The 19,532-nt window shown below is 42.4% G+C and overlaps 2 protein-coding genes across 5 annotated transcripts in view; one reads left to right on the top strand and one right to left on the bottom strand.

Annotated features, from left to right (window-relative positions):
* Positions 1–19,532, top strand: part of LOC126567823 (solute carrier family 12 member 4) — a 486,521-nt gene that overhangs the window by 270,742 nt on the left and 196,247 nt on the right. The gene's annotated exons all lie outside the window — the stretch shown is intronic.
* LOC126567846 (E3 ubiquitin-protein ligase SH3RF1) lies at positions 1,401–18,908 on the bottom strand. The gene is made up of 10 exons (XM_050224165.1): positions 18,734–18,908; positions 5,292–5,400; positions 4,812–5,226; positions 4,314–4,661; positions 3,682–4,241; positions 3,334–3,455; positions 2,660–3,252; positions 2,364–2,579; positions 1,659–1,940; positions 1,401–1,581 (listed from the first exon to the last, which is right to left on the bottom strand). The coding sequence occupies exons 1-10, from the start codon at positions 18,845–18,847 to the stop codon at positions 1,410–1,412; spliced, it is 2,931 nt and encodes a 976-aa protein (XP_050080122.1). The 5' UTR covers positions 18,848–18,908; the 3' UTR covers positions 1,401–1,409.

Below are 19,532 nucleotides of genomic sequence, written 5' to 3'. Positions count from 1 at the left end.
TATGTACTTGTGCGCTTTTCTTTTTAATCTATTTCATAGATCGGTTTCCGCTTCGTAAAATTTTGCATCTGTTTTTTGAGCTGAGTATATTAAGTAATTAAGTAATAAGTAAAAAAAACAGTCCACTTCGTACGCTTATTTTAAAAAAATCAACTATAAAAAACCTGTTTAATAGTAGTGTACCAATGAGTTAAAAAAAAATGTTGCACACAAAAACAAATAATAAATCTCTTTCTTGAGTATGGCATGGAGGAGGACTTGAGTAAACGGCATCAGTGATGGATTCTATGGAACTCATCCACGGTTCCGATCCGGTTCCGACACGTGTGATTTCAGTTCTAATTCCAATGAAATGGAGTCAAAGGTTCTATCCGGAACTATCCTGAACCTTCTGGAACCTTTCTGAACCGTTGTAAAGGCCGAAACATCACATCAAAAAGGAAAAAAAGCTCATAGTAATTACTCATACTAGCCGACAGGTCTTCCGCCCGGGAAGGTTCCTACGGTTCCGGACGTTTTCGAAAAGAGTGGTTGCACCTAACTGCAGGAACTGGTTCCAGATTATCCTTCAAAACATCGGCTTTTTGCTATTTTTCCCATCCCTACATTTGATACTACATGAAACGCAAGGAGAGAAACGATTTGCTTATTAAAATTGCTTAGTGTTAAAATTTAAAATTATGCATTAAAAATGTTATAACGAATTATCGTGGCAGCGAATGAGAATAAGTCGGATAAGCGCAATTAAATTTACTGGATCATAAAGGATGGATGGAAATAATTAAAAAAAGCACCAAAGAGCTACCACAAATAGTTAGTTATATTAAGAATTAAATCAGTATTGCTTGTTAACCGGGGCCACCATCGGGCCCCCGCTTCCTAGAGAGATTCAGTTACAGTTAAGATTTCAAATCATTTTTCCAGTCACGCAAAACCCCTTTCGTTCATTAGACTGGAGCTGGAAGATCGAAACGATCGTAATATAACACAATACTGCTACGTTAGTATACGCTAGGTTAATATTGCTGCTGGTACTACCGCCCGTACGATACATAGTATGCTTTAAACGTAACGCTCAGTTCTTTGCCAATTGGTGCTTCACAAGCACGACAAGGTTCTTCTCCAGCGATCCATCGAGTAATCGCACCGATAAATTTGATTTTTTAAACTTCCCTTCTTTTTCCTCTCCTGTGGTAGACATTTTTTCCGTCGACACGGAGAGTCCAACCCGAAAACGAACAACAACAACAACAAAAAACGTCAGGTCCGATTGGAAGTTTTGCAAAAAAGGGGTTCGAATCGTTTCGAAAGGTACATGTGTTGCCTTTTGTTTAGTTGTTCCACTGTTGCAATTGTTGTACTTGCCGAATGTAGGCAATACCGCCACCATACTTGCTAGCACCACCACATCACATGTCCGGTTCAACGAACGACGCTGGAAAGAGGCCCGTTTTGCCGGAGCGTGCGTGCGTACCCTTGTACCAGCCATTATCACGCTTTTTGTGCACCATTACAATATCACCGACGCGCAGCTCGAGCTCATACTCGCTGTTGGGTGGGTAAGGGACAATGCATTTGAATCTGAAAATGCAGGAAAAAAGCGGTAAAAGGGACATTGTAGAAAACAAACTTTAATGGGGGAATTTAAGATAAATTACCTTTCCCGAACGGTTTGCGAATGGGAGGATTTGGAGGATGATTTCGACGGTGTTCCATTGGCTGCCACGGTCGCAACGACGGTTGCCGTAGCGGATGTATGCTGGGATGGGCCAAGCTGTGAGATGATTGCGGAAGCGTCCAGGCTTTGCGACTTTCGATGGTAGATCTGGGACTGTTGCTGCTGTTTAGCGATCAGGTGCGACGAGGATGTTGAGGCGGGTGCTTCGTGGGCAATATGTTTTGGCATAGCCGTTACTACCGTGTGGTCGCCATATTTAAATCTATAGGGAGGAGATTCCAATAAAAAAGAAATATAATTTTTATTCAAAGCATCCATCGGTGGGCGGTCTAGGCGGCCCAGAACGGTAAGGATATTAGAAGCAGAGATTTTCAATTCAGATTCAATCCAATCTTCTTAGGGATGGAATTTTCGAATCTTCCCAATCCCGAGTCAGCCAACACTACTAAGCACATTAAACGATATTTGTTGCCGGTAACATGTTTTCACTGAACATCAATGGCAGCCCCGGACAACACTTTTGATTTTGATAGTGATGGGTGCCCCGATATCCATTTAACCAAATGCATTCAAAAAAAAAAAAAAATTCAAAATGATCAACCAAAAAAAAGAGAACCCCGTTTTAGCCATCCAGAAGCATGTAAGTTCAACCAAGTAAACCCTATCTTGATAAATAGTTTCATACCCGTGCATTGAAGGTCGCTCTTTGTGTGGTTTAATGCGCTGCGAGCCATACATCATCGGGACGTTTTCTCCGCGTACACCTGCCAGCGCAGGATGATTCGGTTGATGGTGGTGTTGCTGGTTCTGCTGCTGTTGAATGGAATGTGTTGCACCAGCACCGTTTATCATCAAATCCATCGGTAAATTCTGTAGCAGCTGACTTGGACACGAACCCGATCTAGTAGAAATACCGGAAAAAGTACAAATTAAAAAAAAAATATTGCCTTGTCCTTCTGGAAAAGCTATTTCCCCCCTTACCGAACGTGAACCGGATTAGCGATCTGCTTAAAATGCGCCTTCGCCATCTGAGCCGGTGTACCGCCGGCAGCAAGTATCGCCGCATCGGCCGCCCCAGCCATCTCTTCGAACAGTGAACTGTCGCTCGTATACGCCGGATTTGCTGTCCCACCAGAACAGCCTCCATTGCCACCGGTGGGAGATTTCGATCGCTTCATATTGGTTAGCCGCTTCATTAAACTGACGGCCGACGAATCTTTTTTCACCTTTCCGGTGGCGGGTGGTGTCGTCGCAGCGCCAGCATCCTGACCCACAGATTGCTGCTCGCTGTTTGGTGATCCAGGACCACCGTCCATTGATCCTTGACGGGCAAAGATGGAGTCGATGTACTTCATGCCTTGCTGTTGCGATACCGCTGCTGTTGTATTGCGTGGCGGTAGCTCAGGAAGCTGGAGTGGTTGCTGCTGGGGAGAGGATGATCCACCATTCGATGGACTATTCATGGCACCGTTGGAAGAGCAGCCACCGTTCGACGCTGAAGAACCGGTGGCTTGTGGACTGGAGACGTTATTCAGCTTGCCAGAGGAATGTGCGCTTGTGTTGCGAGATCCAGCCTAAAAGGGAAGTGAATAGCATCAAAACATTAATGAAAAAAACGGTATTAATAGAAAAAAAAAACCTTCTCAGAAACATACCGAAGCACCATCTCTGCCTTTGTGAATGGCGACATAATTGCCCGGAAAAACGCCAGACTTTTTCTGCCAATTTGTACCTTTGAACCAACCATCCTGACACCGTTCCGTGACGTAATAAATTGCTAAAAATGAAAGATTTTTAAATTAGTAATTTTGCCAATATTGTTGTTGCATATCCAGCAAGTAGTTGAATTGTCCGACGTAGATAAAATTTACATAATCTCATCCTGTTTTATTTATATAAGTAAAATGGCAGACTTTCATTGTAGGCGATGTGCTTTAAGAATTTAGTCATGAAGAAGCAGCTCATAAGGGTTTTTAGTTTAGCCCCACAAACAAATTACTTACATCCTTTCTTCAGTTCCAGCTCGTCCGGTTTCTGTGGCTTGTAAGGATAGAGCGCAATGTACGTCGTCGGCAGCTGTGGATGTTGCTGATACATTTGACTAGCTTTCGTCACGTTGCACTTCTGGTAGGGAGTGGCAGCCGATGAGGATGAAGTCGTTGCCGCACTGTCCACCGATTGCCGTACCGTTTTACCATCGCCAGCACCATCGCTGTTTAGCATTTCCGTCGAGTGTCGATGCGGGGCGGATTGATTCGTTTGTAGCGCACCACCGCTGTTTGTGCCCAGCGTCCCAGCCGTCGTAAGCGAGTGTCGTTTCTCGCGATTTGCCGGATCGGAACGTTTTGATTGATGCTGTTTGCCACCACCGGACGCAACTGGTTGTGGTTGCAGGAAGTGAGCCGTAGGACTACTGGGCGCGGTACTAGAGTTAGAGCTGGTCGTGCTAGTCGAAGAGTTGGGACTGGTGGTAACGCTCGAGCTAGTATCGCTGCTACTGGTGGCGCTTGCGTTTAAATCGAACGGTGTCGGAGGTACTGTTCGATTGGAGTTACTGAGTATACTAAAATTGGAAAAATGATAATTATTAATACATTAGATACAGAACATTTAGAAAAAAACATCACAAACTCACTGTTTCAGCGATGAATCCATCATATGCTTCGCCAATCCATTCATCTCCACAAACGATATCGGAAAAATCCCAATCTTGTCCGCAATCCTCCCTTCAGCCCAGTTCTGATCGACGCGCCGTAGTACATGTATCAGAGCGCCCTTTTTAAACGTCAAACAACCTTCCTCTTCTGATGGTCCCATCCGAAAATCGTACAGTGCTTTGCATTGCGGAAATGGCAACGGTACGATCACCTTTATGTGATTCAGCGGCACCGCACCCTCCTTCCCATTCACCTCCCCAACGCACCAATTGTGATCGATTTTCTTCTTCAGTATTATTATGTCCCCTTTGCGGAAGCTGATGTCACTGGAGAGAGAGAGAGAAAAAAAAAGAAAGCATACGAAACGAGTGGCGGTGAGAACGTCGGTGCGTCATAATGCAACCTTCGCCTGGAGTGCTGCATTCCGAGATGCCCACACAACACACACACACACACACACACACCAAAGCACGTACCTGGTTTCACTGGAGGAAAAATCGTAGAACGCTTTAGCGTGTGGGATTTTCGACAGATCGAGCGATGCATTATTTGCGGCCGTACCGGTTACACCACCGCCCGCTCCAATAATGCGTGACAACGGTTGATGCTGATGGTGATGATGTTGCTGTGGATGGGATGGGTGCAGCGCGGGTTGGTTGTCGGCCGTACCCTGGGTGGACGATTTGCCTATTTTAGCACCGTGAACACCACCGGATGATGGATGTTGTTGTTGTTGTTGTTGTTGGTGGTGGTGGTGGTGCTGGTGCTGATAGTTGACCGCATTCGCGTTCGACGCTGGTGCGGCGCCATGTGATTGATTGCGATTGCCCGTGGGTTTGCCGTTGGTCGTCTGATTTGTGTTTTGGCTGTTCAGTTCCGCCGTTTTCATGCCTACGGTGAAGGAAATGGGTGTAAGTGACTAAATAATCGATATGGATATGCAAAGCTCATCATACCTTCTAATATCCGCATCAACAGGACATTCGGTGGCAGCTCGTCTATTCGCACTTCCACCAGGACGCGACACTCCGGGCATCGTAGCTCTTGGTGGCTGGCAACGATTTCCTAAGATAAAAAAAAATATATATAGGTGAAATGTAAAAGAAAAGGTAAATAAATCATAAACATTCAGCCTTGGGAGAAAAGGTGTTGCCTTATACAACGCGACACAGTCACACACTTTGTCGTTATCTTGCATCAAAGATAGACGGCAATTAAACGATAAGCTTAAATTCGTTCGCTTCACACAAGCAGGATGTGATAAGCGCGGGGCAACGGTAGGGACGGAGTGCCATGAAAAAACAATCATCACCTCAGCTGATTTTATTACATTTTTATGATTTCATAACAAGAAAGCGAACACAAATTAGATAGCCAATTACGATAACAGACAATTTTTCTGCGGAAAAAAAGAAAGAAATTCATAACCTTATCGACTAATTGTTGCATTTAAGCACATGAATCAAGTGATTCAAGTATGCTTTTTGTAGGTGTGCGAGAATGAGTCTAAAAATAAAACCTGCAAAAAGGTATGATTTAGTGCGCCTTACATTACTGCACAGATGTTACTTCAAAGGAATATGTTGGACCACTTGCCGTCTGAAGGTGCTTCTACACGTCACCATTTTTCGTCGCATAGGAAAGTAACAAATGGGAAACATGCAACAGGTCGTTACTTTAAACCGTCCATCCACTTGAGTAGAAAAATTTAAGGCTTGCAAATGTTCTTGTTTTTGAAGAAAATTTCATCGTGCTTTTAAAAAGATTTTTTTAAAATTTTGTTCTGTAACAGCTGAACGGTCTTCTCTTAAAACTTGCCCTAGAGAAGGTAATCCGACGCTCTGAGTTGCAAAAACCTTGAGAACATAGTCTTTAAATTTATTAACAGATTCCAGCCTCCGCTGATGACATGTAGACATCATCAGTTGGTATCTTATGATGAAGAAGTTTATCAAGGGATCAAGGCTCAAAACACGCCTCCCTACAATGATCATCTCAATATCAATGTTTCAAAAAATCGTATTAAATTAGATTCGCAAGACTCAGACAGACCAGAATGAGACTCAGACGAACAAGTGCAGTTTTTTTGGCATCTACATACATGCAGGTAGATTCAAGTGAATAGTTGTCGATGATACGACCGCCAGGAAAGCCTGGATAATGGATTGACAGGTAGTGCCAATCAACTGTGAGCGGTTTATAGGACATCAGCAGCAGGTCATCATCATAGCAAGCGCAATTGGTGGGCCCTTGAGCTTGAGGCGCCAATGTTCGGCCATTCCGCTGAGCGCCTCCGAGGAGGTTAAAACTATTAAGCTACAAATATGCATTACAAAAAAGCGAAAAAAAAAATGATCCAGTCCGTCACCTGTCCGTCACCGGAACAATAATAGTCTTTTGCTCAAAAGTTGTGTCACATTTCCTGTTGGCCGGATACGAACGGGTAAAAATCTATCAGATTCTGGCCTTTCTGGAAAAGGAAAGTTTGTAGTGTTTGAGCCACGATCAGGTTATTGGACTGTTTTAAGCTTAAGGAAAACTCAACAGAATCTGCGGTTGACAATCAATGAAGGAAAGGACGTAATATTCCGTTCTATTATCTCCAGGAATGGCATTGATCAATGTAATTTATAGTACAAGGAGCCTCCCAATCGTTGCCAATAGTACTCGAGCGAGCGAGCGAGCGCTGGAAAAGTGGTGCGTTTGAAGATTCTGGGACATAGCTGTAGCTAACTTAAGTGTCCCCCAATCGATCGCAATTTTCTAGATCAATTTGAAAAGGAAAATCTATCTTAATAATTGCATGGGCAAAACCATGGATCAGGGGGAGGGATGAAATAGGCAACCTTTTAACAAAAAAAGGTCAACATATTAATGACACTTATGAGTATAAGTGCCGGCTTAAAGGACGCAAGATGACGAGGTGAAGTTCTGATTGCTACAGAATAAAAAAACAATATCGCATTTATCTTTTTGTTCTCAAAAAATAAAAAATAAAATCGATTATGAATTAATTCAGCAACAAAGCTTGAAATAATTAAATTAAATCAACATTTTAAAGCCACATCTCATTCTAACGTGCCGCAACCGTGTAACAGCACCTTAATGCGTGAAAGTCACAAGAAACACATCACAAAACCCCGTGACGCCATTCCCTAGCCCAACATCCCTTTTCCCGGTTAAACTACTGGAGGAAGCACTGTTGGCTCTTGCTTGCGTGTGTGTGTGTTGGTTGGCATATCATACCGGTTTGTGGTAAGAATTGTGACCACACTATGCATCTCCTCAAATCCCGCCAAGAGGAGGCTGTTTGACTTTCTTTTCTATGTTGCGAAACAAAGTGCACCTCTTCTCTATGGTGCGAAGAAACCATAACGAAAGCCATGTGTTACGCGGGTTGAGCAGCGTATGCACTTATGCCAGTGTGTTTTAAAGCCGAATGATGTTGCCGTTGTTGCAAATGTGCACGCGGTGATCGGCGGGGGGTGCAAGGGAAATATATTTTTCACGCCTAGCAAAACAACAAAAAAAAAACGAAAACGGCACACCACCAGCCTATCAAGCAAAGAAATAACCCAAGGCAGTGTGTAAGCAAATCGACACAAAGTTTAGGTGGTGAACGTATATTCGTGTCTCACTTCGGATGAAAAATAGTTTCCGTTTTTTTAGATGCAATTTTTTGTTTGCTTGGCATCAGATAAAACGTACACCAAAGTATAAATATATGAGGCAAAATATAGAAAAGATTTTTTATGCACGTTGTCCCTCTTTTTCATTTGCGATTATTGTAATTACCTTTGCAATTACCTCCTATTCATCACTGCAAAAAAAAAGTACGCAAATAAAAACCACTAAGTGAGTTCTTTAACAGAAAGAACAAAGAACATTTTTCACATCTTCGTACCATCGTACCATAGGAATAAATTAAAACCAAAAGGCAAAGACGTTCGAACTCATTTACGAAACGTGCATACGCACGTTTTTTTTTTGTAAGAGTATTTTAAATATGTCTCTTTTTTGTTTGTCTCATTTATGAGCTACGGTACAATGTAAGGAAAAAAAATGCAGGGTTCTTCATTCGATGGCTCAAAATTTAACTTGGGGCGGCCCGCCAGTGAGACGACAGCGGTGCCAGTCTTTACACGGCAGGACCGGGGTTCAAATCCTATCCGAACCGTCCCCCCGTAATGTGGACTGACTAAGCAACTACGTGGTATAATCGGCAGGTCCTTTAAAACATGAAATCCACATTGAATTTACTGCACACTTCACCATTTCAAGAAATGATACGATTGCCAACGATCTTATTATGGTGAGCAAAAGTATCATTACAAATTGCAAACAAAGGTACATCAAACGTTTAGATACGTTTGATATACTTTAATGAGAGATCGAGGATTCAAGGATGAAGTTATCAAGCAGCTAAGTTAAACATTTTTTTGATAACAAAATAAACCTTAATTTTCGTTTATTTGTAGAGGGTTTGACTTTGCAAAAGATGTCAAAAACCTGAGACCAGTGTAATAGAAAAATCAAAATTTTTTCACAAACGAATTTTGTGAGATGTAGGTAAATATAGCAACATTCAATAAAAAATTTAGTAAAAGTTTTTCAATTTTTTAAACAATACGGCACTGGACCGTCATAATTAATTATAAATAAAATTTTTCAATTTTTTAATTCTTGGCACTACAACTGCGTGAGATTTTGGCTATCGCCTTGACATTTGTTGTTTCATAGACTTTTTTTAAGCCTATAGGATTTTATATCAGTTCTGTCGTGTGCCCCGTCACTGGAATCTCTCCACAGCACCATTTTCCTACAGCAAACAGTAAATGCTGAGAAACAGAATGTTTGCAGCTAATACATTATGATGGGGCCAGCTCGGTGGTAAAGGCAAGGGCGACGACGCTGATCTTCACACCGCATGATCGGTTTTTGGGATTCGATATGAATCGTCGTGAAAAAAAATATTTCAAATAAATTTCACGTGACGTCAAATGTGTTTTAATTTTTCCTTTTTCAAATGAACAACCCTGCAATTTTTTTTTCTTTTGTGTATGGCGCGAGAATGCTGAAATGCACGTTGAGAAGTAATGAAATTTAAATTGTGCTATTAACGATAAAGGGATGTAATTTATTTTAATGCATTTAATAAAAAATGCTTAAACCAACAGCTATCGTTGGCCGTAATGTTATTTAAAACTACTCTATTATTTTAATCATTAAGCCAATATCAGAATTTTGCTACACCATTATTACATTAACATGAGTACCCTCCTTAATCGCATTATTTTTCCAATAAAGTTTCACTTATTAGCCCAATGTGATCCCTCCCTTCTCCTATCCTGAATCTCGTGCTTAAACCGCATTCAACAGTCTGCCTCTGCTCGGTGGAGCACCGGCACACAGCTGCCATTTGCCATTTCTTAGCGGTCCCTTAACGATCGCTACGGACGCGCCAAGGTGGGTGTCTTGCGGCAGTTTCTCGCGCGTTCGCCACAAACTGCACGGCTGGGAAAAGAATGCCGTAGCACGCTTTGTCCAGTGGTTGTGACTGGTTGGCGGTGGTGGGCCCACGCCGCACCAGCCATTGCATAAAGCCGCGCGCACAAGGATAAGCAAAAGGGAAGCTGTGCCAAAGAAGCATACCTTCCCAACACCACACTAGGCTCACAGATACATACGATTGTTGCAGGGAGCAAAAAAAAAAAAGCCGCTCAAGTTGCTACAGCCATAGCGGTTTGGAGCAGAAATCCGGTTCGAAAATAGTATCGGAGGTTGATTCAACAGAAGGGCGATATTGTGATGCCTTCTTGTGCGATGGAGAGAAAAAAAATGCAAATATGGGCGTCAGTGCAACTATATTAATGGCTGGAATAGAAGACAAGAGACCGAGAGAGAGAGATAGAGAGTTGATGCTCATTACGTGGAGCATAACACACATAATCTTTATGTTACTGAAGACACACAAAACAAATTCAAACGACAAATAAATGTATATCAAGACTTAAGACTCCAAGATGCTGGTGACATCTTAAGAGAGGGGAAAAAAATCTCCTCCTTAAGAGGCATGATGCAACGCGGCGAGCCGTATGGTCACAAGAGATAGACAAGCAAAAAAGACAAAAATCGTAACCGGATGAATCATGTGAAACGTTCAACAAAGACCTTCACATTCACGCGATAACCAAATGCACGAATTTGCCCAACCTGCGGCATCAGGAAGGAGGGTTAAAACATATTTAACAAGGCGGTCAACACCAACAACAAAAAAAAAAAAAGCTCGACTTTTAAAACCTTTCCCACACCCGACGACTACTGATGCCGTGTGTCCGGATGATGCACGTGTTTTGCAAAGCCAAACCGGTTCGATGACGTTTTATTAGAAGGTTCCTCTCGCAGCCGTTCCAACGGCTATTCCATTTCCAAACGTATTAGGACGAACAGGTTTGCATCTTGTTTGCAAAGAAAATGAAAACCAGAAGGGCGTGCAAAAAAAAGGCAAATTTGAATATGGTTTTATGTTTTTTTGGGGACGCAATATTTAACATTAAGCTAAAAATCTGTAGAAAAAAGACAATTATTGGGCAATTATTACTTATTGTTAATACGCTTATTAGAGCGCTATGTAATCATCGTTATTAGTTCCATACAACTCTATGGATATTTGGGTTCCAAATCGATGACTTGATAGTCTTTTGAACTGGATAGTCGAATCGTTTCTACATTCCTAATTTCACTATAGCACACTGTCTCCAGATGGTTAACGATTTTTCCGTTGCAAATCTGTGTCATTGTCTTGTATTCTACTCCTTGCAAAAAAAAATATCCGAACCTCTCAGTATATGCATTTTATTCGAACGACAATCGCGACTAGTTTAGGTATCATTGGTAGCCCGGTAATGCAGACTACAGCGACGCCGGTCTTCAAACGGCAGGACCGAGGTTCAAATCCCATCCGTTCAAATTCAATCCCATCAGTCTAGTAAGCCAAAAGCCATTCGATGGCCGGCATAACCTATAGAAGGTCGTTAAGCCAAGAACGAGAAAAAGAAGGTATCATTTTATTCAAACAAAAACAAATGTAAAATGCTGCATATTTTAATCACCATAATGTTATGGTTATTAATCTACTTCTTTTTCTTCTTCTTCCTGTTGGCTTAACGTCCAACTAGGACACGACGGCCACCACGTAGTTAGATAGTTCTGCTCTTTGAAGACCGGCGCCGTTTGCCGCTAGCAATCGATGCCCGGCGTGACATGAGAAAGTCGTTAAGCCAAGAAGAAGAGTGATTTAAATAAAATTGTAAATCAAACGTCACTGAGAGCTATCAAGAAAATTGACTCAAAATTTTGGCTTAGTAATAAAACAGGATTGGATAAAATAAGACATATAAATAGCTTAGTTACATAGGGTAGCAATAGCACCTATAGTTCTTATTAGAAGCTGATCAGGGGCGTGTTCGGTCCGGGTCTCCACACGGCAGGACCAGAGTTCAAATCCCATCTGAACCGTTTCTCCGTAGTGGTATCAACTACGTGGTCAATCAATAAGTCTACAAACCCAACAGAGTTTTTGAGTACATTGAGTCTGAAAATTGAGTAGTTTCGAGTATATTGTAGTGATGGGTAAATCCTCATTTCTTCCGGAGTCAAATTAATTTGACCCCGAGGTGTTCCGGAGTAATCTGGAGTGCACAGCGGAATAAATGGCAGGTAGCTTCGGACTTCGAATTCTAAATCGAAATCGCTGTCGATGCCGGAGAACTTCCAAACAAAACAAAAAAAAAAGTATTTGTTCTGTAACACAATTTTTTTTATTTGTTTAACTCCTGTTTGTAACAAAATATAATTCCGGAGTTGGCTCTGGATTTTTCCCGGAGTAACTCCGGTTTTTACACGTCGAAGTCGTTCATTAATCCACCATCCATCGAAGTGATGAGTGATGTACGATGTGAAGAGAACTTCGGTCCGAACCTAATAATTTCGTACCGCTCCTTCAGCGGAACGATCTAACCTACGCTCAAATAAAATCATAAAGTAGGTTTTTGCACCTACATTTTACTGTTCAGGACAATGTTAAAATGTGCAATCGAACTTCTTTTTTGGTGTATAAAATTGCATTCTATAGACTGACAATTACTGACAGACAAACTAGGTATGTTCCGTTCCGTAAAAAAAAATAAATAATTAAAAATTAGACAAAATTATTGCTAACCCAGGACAGGAGATCCTAAACCCTCCCCGTTGTACAATATTTAAATCAAATTTTTAAAAACCTGTACACATTTTTCATGCAATTTTTTGTAGACATGAATCTTAAACATTATGCTTTCCATAGTAAGCAGAAGTTTCTGGACGAACTCATTCTTCAGAAATAATAAAATAAATCTTAAGTTATAGCAAAAAAATAATGTTGCGGCCCGGTAATGGATGCTACATCGGCGTCGGTCTTCACACGGCAGTTAAAATCCCATTCGGGCTGTTCCCCTGTAGTGAGAACTGATTATACCCAATACGTGATATCGATAAGTCTACTAAGTCACTGGACGGCTGACGTTAAGAAAAGAAGAATGTTTTGAATAAAAATCTAAACTAAACGTCACAGAGTGTTTTCAAGAAAATTTATTCAAAGTTTAGACTATCTAACTCTTACGGAAAATAATTGTAGTAAAAGTAATCAAAGAGATATCAAAAATTGACAATACGGCGGTGAGCCGTCACACTCAAATTAAATAAAAAATAATTAAGATACCAACATTACTCGTGCCATCACACTCAATACAGGGTTTACCATCCCATAAAACAAGCATTAGCCGGTAGAAAGTAGAATTTGATATGCACAACCTCATCCGACTTGAACACACAATTTTTGATTATTTTAGAACATCTTCAGATTCGGTCTTCATGAATATATTCTTCTCATTTAACATCTTTGACCTTTTCTTCTAAATACAAACGAAAAACCAAAAGCTTTTAACAGCGAGCTAAAAACTAAGAAACAAGTTGCGGTCGTGACCTTTAAAAAGGATGAGTTTTGGGGAGGTTTTTCAGTCATGCATGTAATGCACAACAAAAATGTTTCGCCCTCAGGAAAAAGCGTCAAAGGTGCGTCAAATTTCTGCTCCAATTACATCCAGCAGCTCGCAGCGCGACGACGGCAAACACCAGTGTGTGTGTGTGTGTGTGTGTGTGTGTGTGTGTGTGTGTGTGTGTTCGAATTCGGCGTTGCAGTCAGCCAGAACCAAATAATGATTGGTCAACAATTAGCAACGAGCAATTTCGGAGTGCAGTCGTTGCAATTATCGGCAAAAAACAACACCGACCGCCCTAACCCAACCAACACGACGTACATATTATTGGTCCCGAAAGGTGGGCCATTTTGAACGCTCCCTGGAATGTGTTTTTCGCTTCCAGGAGGATCATTCGGAATGGACTAGAAGCAGCACAGTGCAACACAAGCAGCAGCGCTACCTTTTTCTCCATTACTTCGTTTAGAAGCAATTTTCTCAAGTGCGTGTTAAATGTGTGGCCAAGACGTTCATACACTTTTCTCCTCTTGTCCCGGCTGTTCGTTCCGCTACCTACCCCGCTGCCCGGGGTCATCCTCTTCTCGGTCGTTTTAAGCTGAAAAATATATCCCAATTAGCATTATTCATAGGCAAACAACAGTGAGATGCACAGAAACCAACCGCAACAACAAACCGAACCGAATGGTCCGAGAGCATCGTTCCACAGCATTCCACAGTCCATCGAACAGTGCTGGCGTCAGAGAGCGCGATGAGTGTTTATTTGAACGGTTAAGAAGCTAAGAAGAAACGCAACAACCGACTTGGCGTACAGAAACTCGACGAGGCAACCACAGTTTGGGTTCGGGTAGAGACCGGATTTGAATGTGAGAGGATATGAGATTAGGACCCCCCCAAAAAAAAAAAAAGAAGAACGGAAAGAAGTACCTAGAGAGGGGTGTCGGAAGCGGAAGCCTATGGGGAGGGATTAGTATTTTTGGCAGACGGGTTTTTGTGACATGCATAGATAAAAACCCTAAGCCCGCCCGGTACCGGTGCGAAGGTGCGAAATTCGAACCTGCCGAAAGGTTTTGATTGAATCATTCGAATGGAATAAAAGATACTGGAGTGGGGGAAGGGGAGAGGGTGCTGAGCAGTTTGGGAAATAAATATACAAATTAATCAATACTTTTTGCACAGCAGGTGTACTTTGTGAGGTGGAAGCAGGTTTTCGTCGAACAGGTTGCATACGTTTAGTGTGGAATATTGAAAAAGGCAAAGTGTTTGATTGTTTTATTGCTCAATTTTTACACACAAACAGCAACATTTGCTGTTGCTCTTTCCAAAGTTATAATGAACAAAAAACTGTCAGTAACAAGATTTTTCGACAAGAACTAGCAATGTTTTATCCTTGTTTCTGGACAATTTCTGGAATCTAGCTACTGGTGGAGAGTCTAGACATCCTTAAAGATTTTGCCTTTGATGTTTCTTAAGAACTTTAGAGCTACGAAATTAAGTTTCGCTATTTCTGGACTGAAATATTTCGTTCCTGTCATTGCTGAAGGATCAATGCTTTTAAGTGAGGAAAGGTTCACATGAAATAATGTGAATATCATCTTTTATGGTGTATATACAGCAATAGAACATTCTTTTACTTCATCATCATCATCATCAGCATCATCATGTTGGCCTGCTCTTTTAAAGAGCACGTCGTCCTGTTATGGCTCGGTCAACAATAGATCTCCAGGAAACTCGATCCCTAGCTGCAGCTTCCCATCCGTGTAGGCACCCGATCTCCGACAATTTACCCTTCACCTGATCCAGCCAACGAACTCGCTGTGCGACGCCTCCTGCCGAACACCTTATTGGCGGGGCATGAGTCCGCGGCATCCTCATAACATGCCCCAATCATCGTAAACTATCGGTCTTTGCCACCGTCAGGATGTCCGGACACGCCACGAGCGTTTGCATCCTTCCGCTCGGATGGTCCAAGACTCGTGGCCATATAGGATCACCGGGCGAATCAGTGTGCAATATATCTCAGAAATTCGTGCGGTCTCGAAGTCTTCTGGATCTCAGCATACGGTAAAGGCCGTAGTAGGCACGATTCCCCTGCACAATGCGTCTCCGGATTTCACTGCTGACATCGTTATCCCAAGTTACGACAGTCCCAAGATAGCGGAACTCCTCTACCGCCTCGAGGTTATCGCCGTCGACTAACACGCTGCTTCCTACTCCGGCTCTATCACGATCAGAGCTTCCGGCAAGCATGTAATTCGTCTTCGTCGCATTAATCATCAATCCAATTCTTGCTGTTTCACGTTTCAGTCGGCTATACGCCTCAAACACCTGCGCTGTTGTCTTGCCCATGATGTCAATGTCATCCGCGAAGCCAAGAAATTGAAGAGACCGATAGAGAACTTCGTATGACACCTTCCAAGGCCTTCCTTTCAACACCTTCTTTTACTTCATTCAAATAGAATCGTTAACACTTTTTGTTGGGTCCCTTCGGGGTGCTGAGATTCGCAAATAGTCCGGTCAACATGGCTACCCACACAATGACTCGTTTTTCCGTCGCTGTTTTTGGAATGTTTCGAGTTAAAACTGGACTCCGAGAGTCCAATATGACCTCGCACTGGCAACTAAAATCCTCGATAAAATTGGCCCTAACGCTCTGACACCGTCATCTAGTCTTCAATATGACGGGTTTTTATCCAATATCCTGGATGTAGACATTTTAACTTGGTCAAGCGTCTTCTGTGCACGTCCTTTGCAAAAGCTTTACGGACTGGATTTCAGTCTCATAACAATATTCGCCTTACCGGAGTCTGGCTATCTGGGGAGATCGTCGTACATCTTGTAGAGCTTGCCATTAGAGCGACTCCTCAGTTGTCCTTCCACACATATAGAGTCAAAAATCGTTCCATTTGAATGTAGCTTAGAGAACTCCTCTCAGTTTTGGACATGGACCACGTCTAAGAAGCCTAGGAGACTATTGGATTCTATACAGATCAGGTTCGTTCCTCGCGACAGTTATTTTGAATGAAGGAGATTCTTCAGTCTCGTTGGAATGACCCGGTAGCTCATTATCTATACTATTGTCGGAGCTGGCTTTTGATCTAAAATATGATGAATTTCGCACGACTTCAAAAAAGCCAATTTTTTATTGAGTTTCACTTTATTAGGCCTGCTCAATTCTTTGGTAAGCTTCTGCTACGTAGGAGAGTCTCAAACAAATGATGGGATCCCAGCGACGTATCCCAGGATCTGGATTGCATTATAGAAGATGGTCTCCGGAAGTTGAACAAACTAGGCCAAAATATTCATCGGGATAGGAACATCCTGGTCACGATACCTCAGCAAGAATGTGATGGGTAAAGATATCAAATCAATGTGTTTCAATGTGATGATGTAGCTTACAATTTGAAACAAATTTGCTCAAATTGAATGTGCACTGCTTCAAAGTATGAAACAGCAAATCAATACAATAAACAGCTTATTTTTATTACAATTTTCGTTCCCTCCACCGTGCTGCTGAATTGATTGAGAGAGCTCTCAGAACTTCAGAACCACCTGCAATGTAATGCTTCCTGAGAGCACAGAATTTTGATTTCTAATAAGGAAATCCTGCTTCTGACACACGAAAGCTCATTTGCATCCGACATAAATTCACAACAATATTTGCTCAGGATGAAAGTATTTAACAACGAGCAACATTGTGCAGAGAATTGGATATTTTTAGAACCTCGAATATCTACGCCAGCCTTCTCTTCTCGACCGCATTTCCACACTCTTGTTGCGACGATAAAAAAGCAAAGCGGAAACGAAACGAAAGCGATTGAAAAGATCGAAAGATCCTTTCGCTTTGATTTCATCGGCTTAATAATGATTGTCGGCCTGCGCTGGTTGGCTCCAAAAACGTTGATGAACGAGAAGCAGCCTACCTTAGGCTTGTAACCTTAGCAACAGACGCACAGAGCCTTCCCAACTTTGAAAAGTAATCGCTTCTTCGAGCAACATTCACTATCGATCTCGCGTGTACAATTATCGGTAAAAGCCGATTCGGTACCATCATCATTGGGCAGAGGGAAGCCGATCAACAGATTCTACTTCCGGGCCGTTTTATTTTGTACAAGTAAGTAAACTGCGTGCCCTCCCACTTCTTCTACACGAGGGTAAGAATTTTTAGCTGATGAAACACGTGTGGAAGCGTGGTTCCTTCGATGTTTCAATCCCACTTTCTGTGTGTGTCTGTGTATGTTTATACAGGTATTATTAAAATGAAATGTCCATTCACAAAAAGGCAAGAAAACAGCAATATCACGATCGACGTACCCATCTTCTCTCAAGATCAACGGCGCGCGATCGCGAACGTGGTGTGAGAAGGAAACGCGCAAAGCTGAAGGCAACCGAAGCACAAGCAACCAAAGGGCAAGTAGGCACAATGTGTGTAATGTTGGGGTTGCGATGGTAATGTGCTTTTCCGCAACTTGCCAACTCTTCTGTGTATGTCTGTGTCTGTGTGTGTCGATGTGTTACGGAGATTCTTTCTCAGATCTTTCGGTTCTTGCGGTACCTCAGATTTCTCAGGCTCCGCTTTCTGTGGCTCATAGGATGGAGGAGATGGGAAGTCGCAGGTGACCTTACCGAGGAAGGGAGGGGTGGGTGTGTATGCGATGGTATCAAAAGCCGGAGATATACATCAAAATTCCAGCATCGCAAATGAGCTAGACCTCATCCCCGCCTCCCATCAAGCCCCATTCCGCAAAATCTTCGCTCCGTGTTTGTCCGTGCTCTCGTTCTTGTTTGCGCTCTTGGAACGGATCGCTCAAGAAGAGCATCACCAGCAAGCCAACAAGTTTACCAAAGTGCTGTGTTCTTCTGGTTGCGCCAAAGCACTTTCTGACACATTTTTCTGTACGCAAATCACGCCGTGGTTACGCACCGAAATCCCACGGTTGATCCTTGCGGGAATCATTCCATCTTAATCCTCAGCCTCTTTCGCTTTTTCATCAACGTTCTTTATCTTTAAGGTCGCGGGTCACGAGAAATTACAAAACGAGATTTTCAAGGCCTATGACCACGATATATTTTAAACTGTTGAATTCGACGTTGAACTGTCAAAATATCTCAAATTTGTGATTTTTGCTTTCATGCTTCTAAGTTCTCAAAAAGCTATTTCAAAGTGAGAATTTTTTTAGAATACTCATGAGCCACTGAAATTTGGATTTTGAAATCTTTAGTGGCCCGGGACCACTACAGCAAACCTGTCGCGGGAATTCACCTGATCCATCCTTCTAAATATGTAACTGATACACCAATTTTTTTTTTTTTGGTTGGGAGTTTTTTTGTTGTTAAAAGGAAAAAAAGTATAGAAAAGTACGTACCTCGAGACATTTCCGGCAGAAGGTATGCTGACAGGGAAGCACTTTCGAGGAAGAATCCAACCGTTCCAGGCAAACGGAACATTCCAGCAGATCGTTCAGCAACCGTTCGTCCATGTTTGGGACGTCTTTGCTGGTTTTCCTTTCCTTCGTCGTCCCGTACACACATACACGCACACGCACTTGCTTCACTCAGGCGCCCTTTTCTTTTATTGGGCCCTTTCTTGGCCACGCACAAACACACAGACAACCAACGCACTTTAAACGGGATCCTACGGGGTACCGGCACTCGAAATTCTTCGAAAGCACTCTCTTCTTACGTGGATGAAGTAAGGGATGGACTTTTTGTTGTTTTTTCTTCTTTCTTTGCTTCCCTCCTAGCCCGGGTGTTGTGTAGGGGGCTTTTTACAAGGATTGCCGCTGGTTCGCTTTCTCAAGCACAGCCTCCTTTTCGTGTGAAAAAAAAAACAACAAAACTCGGTCGGTTGTCAGGGATGGCAATCTCAGCAGCCCTTTTTTTGCTTACTCTTATCTGCTGGCTATCACACACTTATAGCACACACATACACACACACACACTATCTATGCTACGGACTTTCTTATGTATCGATTGATTGCAATTGCGTGGACATCACCGTAAGGGCAAGGTAGAACCCACCTTCTTTTTCCTAACTATTCTTGTTGCACTTACAGCAGCATTCCAAGGCAAGGCTGCTGCTGCTGCTTTATAAGACGACGCAACACAGCACCAACAAACTATTATTTGTGTAACTTTAGCCAGCGTAATCGTGTCTGCCCTGCT

The sequence above is a fragment of the Anopheles maculipalpis genome, chromosome 2RL, assembly GCF_943734695.1.
Source record: "Anopheles maculipalpis chromosome 2RL, idAnoMacuDA_375_x, whole genome shotgun sequence".
Taxonomy (NCBI): domain Eukaryota; kingdom Metazoa; phylum Arthropoda; class Insecta; order Diptera; family Culicidae; genus Anopheles; species Anopheles maculipalpis.
The sequence above is the reverse complement of the archived record's forward strand: the minus strand, read 5'-3'. Positions and strand labels throughout refer to the sequence as shown.

Coding starts and splice junctions, on each gene's coding strand:
- LOC126567846 (XM_050224165.1), bottom strand. CDS start 18,847: ATGGACGAACGGTTGCTGAACGATCTGCTGGAATGTTCCGTTTGCCTG. Junction 5,227..5,291: donor GTTGATGCGGATATTAGAAG/GTATGATGAGCT, acceptor CCTTCACCGTAG/GCATGAAAACGGCGGAACTG. Junction 1,941..2,363: donor GAGCGACCTTCAATGCACGG/GTATGAAACTAT, acceptor TCCTCCCTATAG/ATTTAAATATGGCGACCACA.